This window comes from Cannabis sativa, unplaced genomic scaffold (genome assembly GCF_029168945.1).
Source record: "Cannabis sativa cultivar Pink pepper isolate KNU-18-1 unplaced genomic scaffold, ASM2916894v1 Contig3, whole genome shotgun sequence".
NCBI lineage: Eukaryota > Viridiplantae > Streptophyta > Magnoliopsida > Rosales > Cannabaceae > Cannabis > Cannabis sativa.
In genome coordinates this window covers 1,892,445-1,910,267 of record NW_026870039.1, presented here as the reverse complement: position 1 = coordinate 1,910,267, position 17,823 = coordinate 1,892,445, and the positions used below count along the sequence as shown (strand labels likewise).

At 30.8% G+C, this 17,823-nt stretch overlaps 1 protein-coding gene across 1 annotated transcript; it reads left to right on the top strand.

Moving 5' to 3' along the window:
- The first annotated feature begins 3,366 nt into the window (after nt 1-3,366).
- LOC115707915 (uncharacterized) lies at nt 3,367-6,057 on the top strand. Its single transcript, XM_030636020.2, has one exon. It carries the CDS (start codon nt 3,367-3,369, stop codon nt 5,677-5,679), a length of 2,313 nt encoding a protein of 770 aa, XP_030491880.2. The 3' UTR covers nt 5,680-6,057.
- Nucleotides 6,058-17,823: the final 11,766 nt, after the last annotated feature.

Here is a 17,823-nt window from a genome sequence, read left to right as displayed (position 1 = left end):
GTGATCCGTAAGGGGAAATACCGGGTAAGCTGTGCAATCCCACATCGCCTGGGGAAGGTCAAGTGGGATGATTCTGAGACTGTGTAGGTATGGGACTGCACAGTTAAAGATAGCTTAAATGGATTGATTGGTACATCCTATGTCAACAAGGTGCATCTTGTTTTTCGGTAGCCCATCACGAAAGAACTCCATAGTTAAGCGTGCTTGACCTGGAGCAATTTTAGGATGGGTGACCTCCTGGGAAGTTTTCCTAGGAAGTGTGCGAGTGAGGACAAAGCACGCTGGAAACACTCGTGTTGGTCTGTAGGGTCAGTCATCAATCCAGGAAAGAGTCAGAGTGGCGTATTCGTGTATAAGAGCCATTCATTCCGTGGGTGTAAGGACCCAATGGAGGCTTGAAGCGGGGACGTTACAATAAGTATATTTTCTTTCTATTGCTTCTATATATTGATTATTTTCTAATGAGTTAGTGAACGAGTTTTCTATTGAAGTATAATTCTTATATCAAAAAATAAATAAACAAACATAACTTTATAAATTCTAAAAATTATTTAATTAAAAAAAATAAACACGACACAATTAATAAACAAAGAAAAAGATAAAGATAAACAATTTTTTATATACATTATTTATTTTCTAAAACATTAGTAAAAAAATAAACATAACACACGAAGAGTGATATAATAAACTTATGTGAATATTATTATTTTGTTTATTAAATTAGTATGTTTAATTAATAGAAAATAAAATAAACACATATATAAAATATTTTATATTATTAGTATGTTTATTATAATTGTAAACATAAAAATAAACATAGCCAATAAACACATATATAAAATGTTTTATATTATTAGTATGTTTATTATAATTGTAAACATAAAAATAAACATAACCAATATTACCATATATATACTAATCACTAATTATTACCATATATATATTATAAAAAAAATTGAAAAAAAGTTTTTAATTATATATAAAAGTGTATGAGAAAATGATAATAAATTTTTTTGCACATATTTTGTAATTAATTAAAATAATGTACACAAAATTGTAAAATGCCCTATTATATATTGACATCTAGTCTTTATTAAACGGACTTCTATTTGTTTCCTTTTTTTTTTTTTTCGTTTTATCTGCACTCACAATGATTTTTTTACTTACTCTATTAGACAATCATCACTTATTATTATTATTTCTTTTATAATACACAGTTTCGACCCTAGGCATAAGCCTAGACCCACACCCTTTCGGGAGCTCAAAATAATAATAAAAAATTATTAGGCTTTTATTTAAATAAAATTAAGTGTATTGTAAACAACAAATATTCAGTTAAAATGTATGACATATTATACAATGCCATGAGTTTAAATTCCATAACACTCTTTTTTTTTTTTAAAAAAAAAATTGATATATATATTTTGGAGGGCCCAAAATAAATAGCCCATAAATTCTCAGAGGCATACATAGTACAATATTAACAATATATGAAACTAAATAATTAAATTTAATTAGTTTAATATATCATTATTAATATAATCATTTAGTTTATTATAAATTATTTATTTCATATATGATTATTAATTTTTAAAAATTGTATAAAAAAACTAAAATAAAAAATAATTGATTTAATAAAAATATTTTTTTAAAAATCATCAAAGAAAAACCATAATTATTTTTGTTCAGAAAATTCTTTTTAAAAAAATATATATCAAAGAAAAAAAATAATATTTAAATGAGACTTTTCTAGGAAAGTTACAGATGCTATCTTCTCTTGGCTGGGTTTTTCTGCTTGGTCTAGAGACTTTGGAAGTTGGACTACTTGGTTGGCTAGCAAGAAGTCCGGTGTCATTGCTGCTGTCATTGCAGCTACATTGGCTGCTTGTATCCACCACATTTGGTCTAACCGAAACACTTGTATTTTTGAAGGCTACTCTAAACTTGTTAATGTTATAGTTAAAGAGATAAAACAGGTTGTTGTTTATAGATTATACTATGTTTATAACAGGAAGCTAGCCTTAGACGAAAGGATTTTTCTTGGCAAGTTAAAGTGTAACATTTAGTTTCTTTGTGGGCAGCTTTGGCTGTGCCTTTGTTTGTACGTGAATGGTTTGTTCTTGATTAATGAAGTCTCTTCTTCTTGATAAAAAAAAAAAATAATATTTAAATAATATTCTTATAATAAAAAAAGTGAACTTAATTTTAAAATTAATTTAAGCTAGAAAATAATATATTAACTAATTTTGAAATTTTTTCATACAATAACAATTTGAATATTTAAGTAAGATTATTATATAGTTATTAATATTTGTCAGGTGGTATTTAGCTATTGGGCACTTTAACTTTTTCGTCATTAACCATATATTTTTCTTCTCACAATTATTTATTAATTTTTCTGATATTTTCTTTTTAAATCAATTATTTTATATTTAGTATCAATTTATTTTAATTTTTTTAAAATTTAATAATTGTATATGAAACTAAATTATTTAGTAATAAACTAAATTATTATAATAATAATTATATATAAACTATTAGTTTAGTATTTAATTCAATATGTAACGATATACATTATAATAAATTAAAAAAAGTAATTGTCTAATAAAGTAAAGTAAACAAATATATGTTTTATCTGAAAAAAAAAGCAAGCAATTATATGGTTATCAGAAAAAAAGTAAACAATTATATTGTTATTGATAAAAAAAATTAAACAATTATTAAGTGCTGATAAAGAAAAAAGATTGATATAAACAATTATTAGTTGGTGTGGCATTTTTCCATTGGATGGACATCAAAATGGATAGGATTCTTTCATAGGGGATCCGGACTCCTTAAATAAATTTAAATAACATTAAAAAGGTGATGATAAAGCTACTAGAATACCATATTGGGATTTAGCAGTGTGGCACTACATCTCCAAAATCAGTATTATCAAGGCACGTTGTACTTTATCAATAATGAACCCTATATTAGTAGATATAAGTGTATTAACATTCTAGTAACATCACATGAGCCCTTTTGACTTCTTGTGATTCTCATTGACACGTAGCTGTGACATGAAAGTAACACTCTCGACGGCAGGAGCTGCACTAGCTTTGCTTGTGAGATTACTAGTGCTATTACAGATTGCACCGGCCATGTATACAAGGATGAGCCACATGTAGATCCAAGAACCACAAAGTAGTGATGATACAATATTAAATGTAAGTGCTCTTCCTAAACTTCACTTATAAATAGAGTTGTGCAACTCAACGTAGACTACATGAGTGTATTGTAAGTTGTACTATTTTATTACTTTATATCAATCCTTACAATTATATATCTGTTATTTTGTGGTGGTCTTTATTTGTTCATTGCTTAAGCATGAGAATGAGTATGGGAAATGTTAAAGTGTTTGTTTTGATGATGATGATGATCTTCATAGGACTTGGAGAAGGTCATAGAAAAGATTTAAATAATTGCTTTGGTAGTGGTAATACAAGTAGAGGTTGGGGAGGCGGAGTTGGTGCAAGTGGAGGTGGAGCTGCAAGTGGTGGTGTTAGTGTTGGAGGTGGACTAGGTGTAGGTGGTAATGTGGGTAGTGGTGCTGGAGGTAGCGCTGGAAGAAATTTTGGTGGTGGGTTTGGTGCAAGAGGTGGTGTTGGTGGTGGAGCTAGTGGTGGAGTAAGTGCAGGCACTGGTAGTAGAGTCGGAGGAGGAGCCAGTGCAGGTGGGAATATTGGTGGTGGAGTAGGTTTGGGTGGTGGCATCGATGCTGGAGGTGGAGCAAGTGTAGGTGGTGGTTCTGTAGTTGTTGGTGGAAGTGGAAGTGCGAGAGCTGGTGGTGGAGCTACAATTGGAGGTGGAGTAAACACAGGTGGTGGTGCTAGAGTAGAAGGAGGAGCTAGTGCTGGTGGAACTATTGGTGGCGCTGTAGGTGCAAGTGGTGGTGTTAGCAGTGGAAGTAGTGGTGGAGTAAGTGCAGGCAGTGGTGGTAGGGAAAGCGCAAGTGGCACAACTGCTGGCGGAGCAGGTGCAAGTGCTGGTGTTAGTGTTGGAGGGGCAGGAAATTCAGGCGGTGGTGTAAGTAGTGGTGTTAGGGTTGTTGGAAGTGGTAATGTAGGGTCTAGTGGTGGAGGAGCTAGTGCAAGCGGGAATGTTGGTGGTGGAGCAAGTGCAGGTGGTGGGGTAAGTAGTGGTGCTGGGGTTGTTGGTGGAGGTGGAGTTACTGGGAGTGGTAGTGCAAGTGCAAGTGGTGGAACTATAATTGGAAGAGGAGCTGCAAGTGGAGTAAGCACAGGTGGCGATGCTAGAGCTGGAGGAGGAGCTAATACAGGGGGAACTGTTAGTGGAGGACCAAGTGCAAGTGGCAATGTTGGTGGAGGTATTAGCGGGGGAGCTAGTGGTGGAGTCAGCACAGGTGGTGGCAGTAGAGTTGGGGGAGGAGCAAGTGGAGGCAGAACTATTGGTGGTGGAGCAGGTTCAAGTGGTGGTGTTAGTGGAGGAGCAGGTGGAACTGGCAGTGTTGGTGGAGGAATTAGCAGAGGAGCTAGTGGCGGAGTAAACATAGGTGGAGGTGGTCAAGTTGGAGGAGGATCAAGTGGAGGTGGAACTATTGTTGGTGGAGTAAGTGCAGGTGCAAGTGGTAGTGTTAGTGGAGGAGCAGGTGCAAGTAGTGGTGTTGGTGGAGGAATTAGTGGAGGAGCTACTGGTGGAGTAAGCGTAGGTGGAGGTGGACGAGTTGGAGGAGGAGCAAGTGGAGGTGGAACTATTGGTGGTGGAGCAGGTGCAAGTAGTGGTGTTAGTGGAGGAACAAGTGCAAGTGGTGGTGTTGGTGGAGGAATTAGCGGAGGAGCTAGTGGTGGAGCAAGATCAGGTGGTGGTGGTAGAGTTGGAGGAGGAGCAAGTGGAGGTGGAACTATTAGTGGTGGAGCAGTTGTAAGTGGTGGTGTTGGTGTTGGAGGTGGAGCTAGTGCAGGTGGTGGCATAAGTGGTGGTGCTTGGGCTGTTGGCGGAGGTAGAGTTGATGGGGGTGGTAGTACAGGAGCAAGTGGTGGAGCTATAATTGGAGGAGGAGTTGGAGGTGGAGTAAGCGCAGGAGGCGGTGCTGTAGTTGGAGGGGGAGGAAATGCAGGTGGAACTATTAGCGGAGGAGTAGGTGCAAGTGGTAGTTCTAGTGGAGGAATTAATGAAGGAGCTAATGGTGGAGTAAGAGCAGGTGGTGATGGTAAGGTTGGAGAAGGAGCAAGTGGTGGTGGAGCTATTGGAGGTGGAATAAATGGAAGTGGTGGTGTTAGTGTTGGAGGTGGAGCAAATGTAGGTGGTGGTATAGGTGGAGCTGCTGGGGTTGTTAGTGGAGGTGGAGTTTCAGGGGGTGGTAGTGCAAGGGCAAGTGGTGGAGCTATAATTGGAGGAGGAGCTACAGGTGGTAATGCTAGAGCTAGAGAAGGAGCTAATGTAGGCGGATCTGTTAGTGGAGGAGTGGGTGCAAGTGGTAGTGCTAGTGATAGAGCTAGTGGAAGAGTAATTGCAAACGACAATGGTAGCACTGGAGGAGGAGCTAGTGCAAGTGGAACCGTGAGCGGCAGAGTAGGTGCAACAAGTGGTGTGAGTGCTAAAGGTGGAGCTGCTACAAGTGGAACTATTAATGATGGAGTAGGTGGAGGTAGCGGTGTTGGTAGTGGAACTAGTGACTGATAGTTAGAACGTCAATGGTATAAGTATGACTAGAGATTGAATCAGTATAAAAATAATCGACCAATGAATGTAGAGGGTGATTGTAAATGTTGGGTCAAGTTTAAAATGATATAATGATTAGTTACTAAGTAGTATTTATAATATATAATTAATTATTTTCTATCCTTAAAACATATTAAATGAGTCAATCATAAATCTATTTTTGTGTATGCTTAAGTATTGTAATAGGAATATAATAATGGTTCCTTATTTAAAATGGAATGAATACATATTAAAGTATTTTATTGTTAAGAAACAACACTTACTTATTAGTATAATTAACTCGTGTAAAAAAATATCTCTCTCAAATATGTTTCACCAAAAAATTTATAACATTTCTACAATATTTACTATAAATTAAATGAAATAAGTTTTTGAATATGAATGGTAACTTGTTCATGAATGTGACATTAGAAATGAATAAAATATTGAGTAAATACCAATTTAGACCTTATTTTTTGTAAAGCTAACTATCAGATACTCTATTTTGTTAAATAACAAATCAAACTTTGTATTTTTTAAAATGGTACAAAATAGTACCCCAAGCTCAATTTTTATTAAAGTAAAACTTAATAATAACCTAACCTTGAGGTGTTTGTAACCAGACTGATTACATTTTTTGCATCTATTTATGCTAGAAATTCAGATTGGTTATTGTTATCCGCATTTTTGGATGGAGACACATGGCATAAAAGGAACAATATAATCTCAAGGACTCAGTAATTAAATTCCCTTAATTAAATTTAAGTCACGGAGAAGCTTTGCAGATCTGGGAACAGGTCAAAACCGAAAGATATGTGGAGATTTATACTGCCTTATTTCAACTATTGAGACATGGAAGCCTTACTACCACTCAGAGATCCGAAGTGGCCTAGGTTCAAAGCTTGCCCAAGTGATACTCAAATTAAAAGGGTACTTGGCCTATCACAAACGCTGACTGCCCAAAAGGAATGTAAATGTCTACCTTGAAGATGAAACCGGATCGCCTAACGACAATTATGCTTTCTCTGACACAGGATCAGATCTTGTCCCATGTGTCAGGCCATGGTAGTGCACACATCTTATTCCAAGATATTACTTTTCAAGGTAAAATATTTTAGCAACACGTGTTCTATACGAATGGTGGTCCTCTATTGTCCAGCTTCTTCAACTCACAAGTACAAATCCATCTAAGGGGCCTCATAGTCAACTCTCTTTGCATATATTTTACCCCATTAGTAGGCCTTTTGTTGAAATCCTAGGCGGGTCATGGGCATGTCCATACCCGCCTTTTAACCTATAAATATCCTTCTATTTTCATACAAAGGGGGGATCAAAACCAAGATAGCCAAGTCTCTGCTAAAATTGCTCTAAGCTTTCCTCTTCTTTAAGAGAAACGCAAAATCCAATACGTCACCTCTCGTTTCTCTTGACATAATTACTTACTGACCTTATTCCTAAATAACTTTCAGATTGATTACTTGAGAGTTACCGATCCTCTCTTAATCGTTTTGATAATAACAACGTGAACCCTCCCCATCTTGTGCTCACCTTTCACGTGCATGGGTTCTAGTGGATCTGCTCTACCCATGTGTTCTTAACTTTAACCTGCTAGGATCTATACTCGACCCTGTTTCTTGAGGTTCCTCTCACACTCGCCTTTGTCTTCAAAAAAGATTTGACATGCATCCCCTACTCAGATAAGTGTGTGAGTTGTCTCTGTCATTGTGATTTGACCTTTATGGGTGTCTCGGTGGTCAACTTGATCCAGGCCAATTTCCTACCCCTCTTGCATTGTGCTGAAAAGATCCTTGATTCCCAGGTTGTGCCTACCTGGTATTCACATTCATGCAAGATCACGTTGGATTCTCAGGTTGTACATTTCCACAGTTTGTAAATCCATGAGAAGTTCCTGGATCATTAGGTTGAGTTTCTTGATTTCTAGTTTTTCCTAGATTTTGAGGAATCTTATCATTCACTGGGATGTCCCTCGCATCCTTAGGTTGATCCTCCTTAGTGTTCGAGGGAATTCTAGGGTTATTCCCCTAGGGGTATCCCCATGTCTCTTGGTCTTAGAGCCTCTAGGTATTCCCCAATGTCGTCTAGTAGACGTGTCAGGTTGGTTTAGAGGGGCATCATCTTGCACAGCCATTGCAGCCGCTGCCTTGCGCTCTAATTCTGCATTTCTTCAATTTGATTCAGCCAGTCACTATTGAAGTTGCCTATTTTCTAGTTCCACTAATGGAACATATCTTGTTGCATCGTATGCATCCTCACTTCGCCTCTCTAGGATTTCATCTCCCGCTTGTTCAAACTCTCCACCATTTCTTCCAGAATGGGGAGTTTCAGTGGTATTCATCCTGTGAGAAGTCTGATGCTCCTTTCCTGGACGTTGAGTCATCTCTCCTAGCCGATTCTTTCATTTCGAGGAATATTGTCTTCCATGAATGGACAATTTTAATTTGTTTTCAAGGATGGTGTTCTTTTGAGATGTTGTTACAAGGCTCTCTATAAAAGTACTAAAATGTTAACCCAAATTTTTGTTAACTAATAAATGAACCTTTTTTGTAATAAATGATCTTTAGAGTTAATTAAGTAATAATTAATAATAATAGTAGCAATAAATGACAAGAGGCTTTTTACGTAGTTTTGAAGTTAATTTTTCATGGTACATGTGTCTTATTTAAAGTTTGATAAATTATATATACATAATACAATACATTATTTTGTAGAATGAATAATAGATATATATCTCTTTCTTTTCTCCAAAAATGGTCGTCCCTTGTTCCCTAGGTCTGTCCCTATTTATAGTAGTCTAGAATGACAGTTATTCTATTGGGATCTTATCACTTGTAACCGTTCATGAAACATGGACATTTCCCACATTTCATATTTACATCACATGGGATAATTATTGATAACCACCATAACCACTCTTTGTCTTTATCTAGAGACGGTTATGCTGACTACGCTTCATACTTCTCGCAATTCAATAGTACTTTTCTGTATACTTCATCGTGAGCCAACGTATAAGTATATGTTGTAGTATTCATTGCGTTTTTCTATTAATATTGAGTGAGGTTTACACGAGAAGCTTATTATAACGTTACAAAAGCGAGATGAATCATGCTGAGGTTGTTGTCTTTAATCTTTTAACATAATCATGTGTATGTAGGTCGGCGAGCTGCAAACTCACTAACATACTCACGTGGATATGGGTCAATGAACTGCAAACTCATTATCTACCCTTTCCAAATAATTCTATAATATAATATGTTTATCCCCAGATGGATTTTCTATATTTATCTCATCTGGTCTCATCAATCGGTAGTTATTACTCGTGTCTCACTATTGTCTACAAATATTAAGTTCGAGTATTTCTATCAACTGTATTTCTCGGAGCGAGTTGTCTGGATGCATTTATTGATGCATAATTGGAGTTGGTTCATATTCCAGCTATATTACACATGTCAGCACCGTATTAGTATAATATCACTCTTTGATAATATAAATTTATATTTGCAAAATTCTTTTTTGTAGTCTAATGATATAATCAATACAAATAGTTTATTTTCCAATTTATTAGTTCATAATAATTATTGTTTTAACTATAAGGGTGCAAAGTGGAGTCCCATGAGCTTTCAGCATATTTTCACTTATTAGGGTGGAAAAACAGTATTTTATGTCATATTTCTCAACAATTTCTTTGAGCTTGGCCCGTCATCATAAACGGCATCTTATTAGCCAATGAGGATGTCTCTAGCTGCCTCCTTTGACAGATCATCAACTACATCTTTTCTCCTTGGCTTATTACATCATTCTGAAAAAAAATATCTTATTATTATTTTGTTAACTAAAGTTGTAAGTATTCAGTATTGTGTATAGGTTAAAAATTTTCAAATTAAAAAATAATTTGGTAGGACACGATCTCATAATAGTAATTATTTGGGAAGAAAAAATATTATTATTTTATATAATAATATGTTAGTATTTATCTAATTCTACCAATAGTTAGAAGGGTTGCAATAAGAATTTGAATACTTCAAGAAACATAATAAAAGAAGTGAATAGAAAAAGCTGAATTGTTTTTGCTCTTGATAAATATAAAAAGTGAATATAATGGAACTCATTCAATTTTTTTTTTTGGTAGAAGAACTCATCAAAAGGTGAAACTAATTAAAAGCATCAACTAAAGTAGGAATATAGGATTACGGATGTTCATTCAATCCAATTTGCACAATAGTTCAAATTTAGTCTAATTCAATTTGTAAAAGTGAGGATTGGATCGGTTGTTTTTTAATATTAAATTACTTAATATTTATGGAAAAAAATATTTTTTCCACATAACTAGCAACAAAATAAAATAAATTATAGTTATTTTATATCTCCAACAACACATTAAAATAAATGAAATAGCAAATAGCAAATTTAAAGGAAGAAAAATATTTGTATGTATATAGAAATGTTTAATTTTACTTTAAATTGTATATATAGAAAAAAATTATATATAAGAATAGAATATACATTTGATTTATTAAGTTTTGAAATATAATTATATTATAGGGAAAAAAACAAAAAAATACAAAAAAGGAAAAAAAATTACAAAAATACTTTGGGCCGGCCCATTAAACATTTATACAGTCCACATACAAATATTTACAAAAATACCACATGCACTAAGCCTTCAGCTGTACAGAGCGAACCATGAAGATGAAAATACGCGCTCGTTTCAAAACCGCAAAACAACCAAAATGAAACCAAAACGAGAAAAATACAACTATTAATTCTGGCAAAATCAACTGGAAAAGAATACCTGCAATGATCTAAACTGAAAATGACGAAAAAAAAATCAGAAAAACTGTGAAGAAACTGAAATTACACATTTGTTTTCTATTTTATTCAATCAAAATAACTCCCCCTAATATCGAAATCTATATTCATGAAATGTAGATCTGTAACAAACAGATCTGGAGCTCCCACTAAATCCAAAACAATGTATGATGTGAAAAATTTAAAAAAAAACTCATGAATAATACATCTACGTTATATACAGTTGCATTTTGATTTATTTTTTGTTTTGGTTGCCTTATAGTTGCATTATCGTTTTATGATAGTTTATATATTATGCAAGAATTTAATTTGATGGGGACTAAGAAATAGTAGTTATACATAGTAAGTTTTGTGCAAATAGTTGCATATTAATTTTATAGTGAAATAACATATGCAAGTAGCAAAACTATAACAAAACTACAAAACAACTGTATGCAAGTGCAAATAGTTGCCTTATAGTTGCATTATCGTTTTATGATAGTTTATATATTATGCAAGAATTTAATTTGATGGGGACTAAGAAATAGTAGTTATACATAGTAAGTTTTGTGCAAATAGTTGCATATTAATTTTATAGTGAAATAACATATGCAAGTAGCAAAACTATAATAAAACTACAAAACAACTGTATGCAAGTGCAAATAGTTGCCTTATAGTTGCATTATCGTTTTATGATAGTTTATATATTATGCAAGAATTTGATTTGATGGGGACTAAGAAATAGTAGTTATACATAGTAAGTTTTGTGCAAATAGTTGCATATGAATTTTATAGTGAAATAACATATGCAAGTAGCAAAACTATAATAAAACTACAAAACAACTGTATACAAACTAAAATACAGGAAAAACTCTTTGAACATCAACATCCATGATAAATCTCATTGTTACCCATTGATGATATAAAAATGAGACTGACCAGGTTAATCTAATCTATTAGCTTTGCCACCTTCACTCATAAATCTTAATCATGTTTGTCCTAATACTTTTCTAATATTAATTTTATAACTCTGCTCACGTCAATACTACTATAAGCATGAATTATATCGTTTTCTTTTCAAGTATAGAATATCATCGGTAATTGTTTCTTATTATTTTATTTTGTTACCTAATTATTTCGACGTGGCTTTGAGCTAGTCCAGCGAGAATGAAAATGACATTAAAATTGTACGAATTTATTTGTACATGCTTATATCAGTTGAATGGCCTAGTCAAAGTCTTCTCTTTTGTCATGAAAGTATTTCAGAAGTTGTAAAGTTAAACTAATAAGTTAAAAAGATTTAATTAAAAACTGAAATAAAATTAAAAATAAAAAGGAAAGAAGAAAAAAAGAGAGTGAAATGATGGATTGATTGATAGAAGTCAATCCTAGACCTAAGCAACAATATATAAGAAACTAGCTTTACAATTAAAAATTAAAAATAAAAAGAAAAGAAGAATTGTTATGGAAAAAAAATTAAAAATTAAAAACTGAAAATAAAATTAAAAATAAAAAATTAAAAACTGAAATAAAATTAAAAATAAAAAATTAAAAACTGAAATAAAATTAAAAATAAAAAGAAAAAAAGAAAAAAAGAGAGTGAAATGATAGATTGATTGATAGAAAATGAAAAAAGAGAGGGAAGATGGTAGGATTTGATTGATGATGGATGGAATGATGACTAAGTGGTATATGTGTAATAAAACAAACTTTGTAAGTAAAAAAGTAGGTATAAGCGTGTATGAGTAATTTTGTAATAAATTATGTAAAATGGATTTTTCATGTAAAAATTTCTATATTATATGTATTAGACTTTTTAAATTACTATTTTCTTTACATTAAAATATTATTTGTATATATAATTTTTTAATTTTTTTTTATAAATATATATGGATTGGATTGGATCGGTAACATATAATATTCCGTACAAGTGCGGGTTTTGAATTTTAAATTAGATTGAATTGTAGAGAATAAACTGGATCGCCTATTTTATGAATAGCCGTATGTAAGATCACAACAATTGATGTTGATCTCGTACTGAAATAGAAAGTATAAAGTAAGTAAAGTAAGAATATTATTTCTTTTTAATAATTGGCTTATTCTTTTCTCTTTTTTTCCTTCATCAGAAAAAGTTAGGGATATGTATGACTAGGTAGCAATTGTACTAAGTTATTTTATATACATGATTCCAATCTCAATTTTTATGATTTTGATAATATCACTTTATCTTTTATTTTAAAAAAAGAATAAAAAGTAATCTCACTTTATCATCTGTCACCACCTTCCCAAGCTTGTTGGAAATCACTTGTTTGATTATATATTCATACTTATAAGTTGGTGCATTTAGTAAAAATTTCATTAATGTTTTTTTTATATATACAAATATGTTTAACAAATGTTTTTGTAATATATTAAAACAAAAAATAAAAATATGTTTTATTAATTTTTTATTATGTGAGGAGAAAGAGAGTAAAATGAGAGAAGTTTGATGGATTAAAAATATTTTATTCAATTTAATTTATAAAATATAATTAATTATTTAATAATCAATTAAAATATTCTAATCTATTTAAAAAAAAATTAAAATATTCTAATGATTAAATTTAATTACTAAATTTTTTAGTTGTCTGATTTAATTTTTAGAATTAATTGTAAAAATAATTTGACAATATTAATTGTGGCAAAGATTTTGATGAAATTTTTATGTGTCTTGATTATTTTGAGGTTTTCTTTGTGTGTATATGCATATGCATATATATAAATATATATAACTCTCATTTTTAGTTGTTTATGGCCGCTCAAAAGAATGTTTTCTTTTAAATTATTTTGATTCATTTTGTTGTTAAAATTGTTGTATTCATTCATTACTAATATTTTACATGCAATTAAAACAATTGTTTATATATATATACACATATATGCATATTCATACGCATATATATATATATACTAAATTAATGTTACGTGCGAGGCACGTATATACTTTATTAATTTATTTGTCTAATACCAACTTAACAAAAATCAAATTATTGTTTTAACTAATTAAGTCAATTCAAAACCATTCATGTTAGGTCATAAAGTCAAACATTCTCTTTTGTTGGTATTCTATCTTGAACTTACTATAAATACCGGAAAAATAACAAAAACTTTGTTAGAAAAGCATTTTTTTTTTGTTAATAAACAAAAAAAAAAACCTGAAATAGCTAGAAACATCTTCTTCTCTACAATGCGATGTACGTATGCTTATGCTTAGTCATATGTTTAAAATATGCAATTTTAACATTAAGTTAATTTGGATAATGGAAAATATTATAATAATTTAATATAAGATCTTGTAAAACACATTTACATACTCTGTAACTTCATTTAATTGTGCACTCGTTAAAGTCATTATCTCAATCATGTCCTTCAGTAGCAAGTATGAGATAAGATAAGAACCACATTTATGAACTTTAGATTTTTTTTTTTTTTTGACATTTAATTAAAATCACTAAAGAAATCTATGAAGCTTACATTAGCTATCAAAGCTCATTGTTTAAACCGAAAAGTCATATTTTTCCAAATTATGAACTACAGAAGTAAAAAGATACATAGGACAAATATATATGTATATTAATTCTATTTAGTTAATGATATTTTATTAAAGTCTTACATTGTCTACATTATATATTAATTCAATTAAATTATTTGTTTTATTTAAAGTATTTATCAATTACAATTAGCTTTTAGTAGTACTATTTCCAACAAATTTCCTTATAGTATTTTGGACAAAAAGGCCAAATTAATTTTAAATAATTTTACAAAACTTATGCAAATACTCTTTCTGATGCAAATTCAAAACGAAGTGAAAAAAAAAAAAATATGCAAATACTTTTATTTATGCTTTTTCACCCTGAAAATAATATCAATGAACAAAAAAAATCATTATAAATTTATGCTTGCTTTAGAAAAGATAAAGACATTTCCTTTACAAAGTTAAAATTTGCATTCTTTATCTGTAGTACATCTAAAGAAGAAAGAAACAAAGTCGTAGTAGTTTAATATAATGGTAGCATAATAGAACACAAAAATCTGTTTCAATATGCAGCTTCATCACATTAGCGTTTCATAGAGAAATTATAAAAGTATAGACCAAGCACAAATAGATGCAGTTGTACTCATTATGAACCTTTAAGTGCGTAAGAAAAAGAATGGTGACTAAATTTTACTTCTTAATTCCTCGCTAATATGTTTTATTAATGTTCATGAACATAAGTCTAGGAGTTTTGCTTTGAAAGTTAATATTACTAATGCCTAAATGGCATCTACTTTAAGAGATGATCCTATTCCTTTGAGAATAGAAATTGAATCAACTATTGGTGGGTAATTACTTATGAAACATCTCTATGAAAATACTAAGTAAATAATGCTAAAATATAAGAAATAAATTACTCCAAAATTTACTCAAGTCAATAGCTGTAACTCCAATATAGGACATCTACCATGACCAACTTGTATATTGTCATAACTGGATTGCATTTATTTTGAAGATAGAAGTAAAATAGGAGATAAGTAAATTACACATACATACAAATTATGAGGGTGCCTATGAGAATATTAGTAAGAAGATCATATAGAAGTCTGAATCATATTTTTTTGCAATTGTAAAAGGTGTATATGCAAAGTTAAATTAATAATCACTAATACAATACCCAAAAAAAATCCAAAAAGAGAAAGAAAAAGGACAAATTAAATGGAAACTGATAACAAAAAGAAAAATAATGATGCAAGGCATGAAGGCATGTAAATACATAGATGAAAAATTATGATTAAACTATTGTTAGGAAAGATTTAAACCTGAAAAGAAAACTATTAATTGATCCTTGATGTGTTGAAAAGAAAACCATCAATTAGCATTCTTGAAAAGAAAACTATGAACATCAAATAACTCATTCAATTGATCTAGGTCAGGTGTGTTGAGGATCATCCATTTCTTCTTTTCCACAAGATATTTATGAAAAAAAAAAATAAGGTCCAAACCTTGTAATCTGTAGGACAATAGACCGAAGCAGTAGTAGAAGACAAATTTAAATCAAATTCAATTTCTAAAATATAATAATAATAATAAAGAAGAATTGTTGTATACTTACATATATGTTAAATAGAAGAAGCTCCTCATTTCATTCAAATGCCGAAATACTTAGGGTTGAAAACTGATTGTTTGTATTGAAGGATTGCAGAATGAATTTAAAATTAAGGACCTCTGATAAAGTACATGAGGGACCTCAAAAATCATCTTATGTGGCCTATGAAATAAATTTACAATCATAAATACTTGCTTAAATGTCTGAATTACTGCTTAAATTCTAAAGTAGATGCGTTCTAGCCTCCACTTTATGCAAAATAATTATTTTGAATGACCAATAATGATGCGATTACATAATAAAAAGAACATATCATAAAGAACATATCATGATGCAATTACTTAGTAAAGTAATTCCAACCCCATCATTGAAAATTGGATTCTTTCCATTTTTCCACTTCTTGTCAATGGCATTGAACTTAGGTCACCACAATGGGAACATTGAGAAGCACATTGGTTACACCTAGTCTTTCTGCGGCAACCTCCTCTTTGGAAATTGAATGATCCAAGAACCCCAGTGTACTGTAACAAAAGCAAGAAAATAAAAATAAAAAATAACTATTAGTAAAAGAATCCCATATTAGATAGAAATTGGGTTTTAGTTAATTTTAGTTATCATCAATTAACTAATTACCTTGCTGAGGTTCCAAATTTTGAGCATAGTTTTGTCATCGTGAAGAGGATCCTCAAAGAGAGAGTCACGAGTGGGGAGAGCATAGTAGTTACACCTGAGAATGGAGCCATTGGGCAAAACAAGCTTCTTAATTTTTATTGGGAACCAAACATAGAAGACAAGAACGAATTGATAAATTACTTGAGGCAAGAGTATGAAATGGTGACGATAAGAATAGGTTAACGGCGTTACTTTGAAAACGTTAAAATAAATAAATAGCACCTTTAAACCAAGCATTCTGTTACGTACCCACACTAATAGATATAAAAGCATTTTAATAAACTGTTATTTTTGAATAGAATTTTTTTTTTTTAAAAAAAAATCACCTAATAATTTCTCATAAACTAAGAATTCTTAAAGTTTAGAATAATTCGTGTAATCACAGATATTAATATTGATTTTTTTTTTATTATAATAAAATATCTTAGAATAAAATTATGTTTATTAAAATAAAATATAAAAGTCATCCACTAATTTCTCATAAATTAAGAATTCGGTTATATAGGCACATTTTATATAGAGTAGATATTTTTTCTCTTATATATATAATTTTCCATTATTATGTAATTTTATTATTTAATATTGATTAGAATTTATTATTTTATTTATTTCTCATAATTTTAATAATAAAATCATTGTATATTACTGTATAGGGTGATTCTACAATGCACCCTTAAAATGGATGTACTGATGCACCCTTAATTTGTTTTGGCATCTAGAAGAATTTTTTATTCTAGTTTTTTTGTCATATTCATGTACGTTATATCTATTTAAGATATCCTACAAAATTTTGAAAAATTCGGAATAATTTACAATATAGAAAACAATGTTCAAACAGTCTATTTTACACGCGTATAAAATAAATTAGTCACGCGTACAACACACTGTTTGAACGTAGTTTTCGACTTGTTAAACTTTTCCGAATTTCTTAAAATTTTACAGGATGTCTTAAATAACTCATACGTACATGACTATGAGAAAAAATTTGACCAAAAAATTATTTCGGATACTAAAACAGATAAAAGTTTATCAATATATCTATTTTCAAGGGATGTATTGTAAAATTTTCCTACTGTATATATATACACGATTTTTTCCATTTTCAACATATGATACGAAAACTTTATTTTTGTATTCTTGATGTATTTTTTTTTTTTTTCGATCTTTTCTTTTAAGTGAATCAGCATTAATTTCATTACTTTAATAATATATTACAAGACAAAGAACATCTTTATAAGAAGGCCTGATGAAAACAAATACAATTCCATTGAAATGAGTTTTATATATGACATAATATCCAAACAATTACATATATATTTTTTTTTTTTGGTTTTTTCTAACTTTTTGTCACTCACACAATCACATGAAATTGATATCCAAATATTAATTTTATAGGTCAATCTAATTATTAATTTTTTTTTTTCCTTTTTGTCAATGATTATACTAATATATACAATTTGAATTTGGAGTTTTGTGCTCTGTGAAATTATTTTTGTACCTCAACTTATATAATAGGGGATAT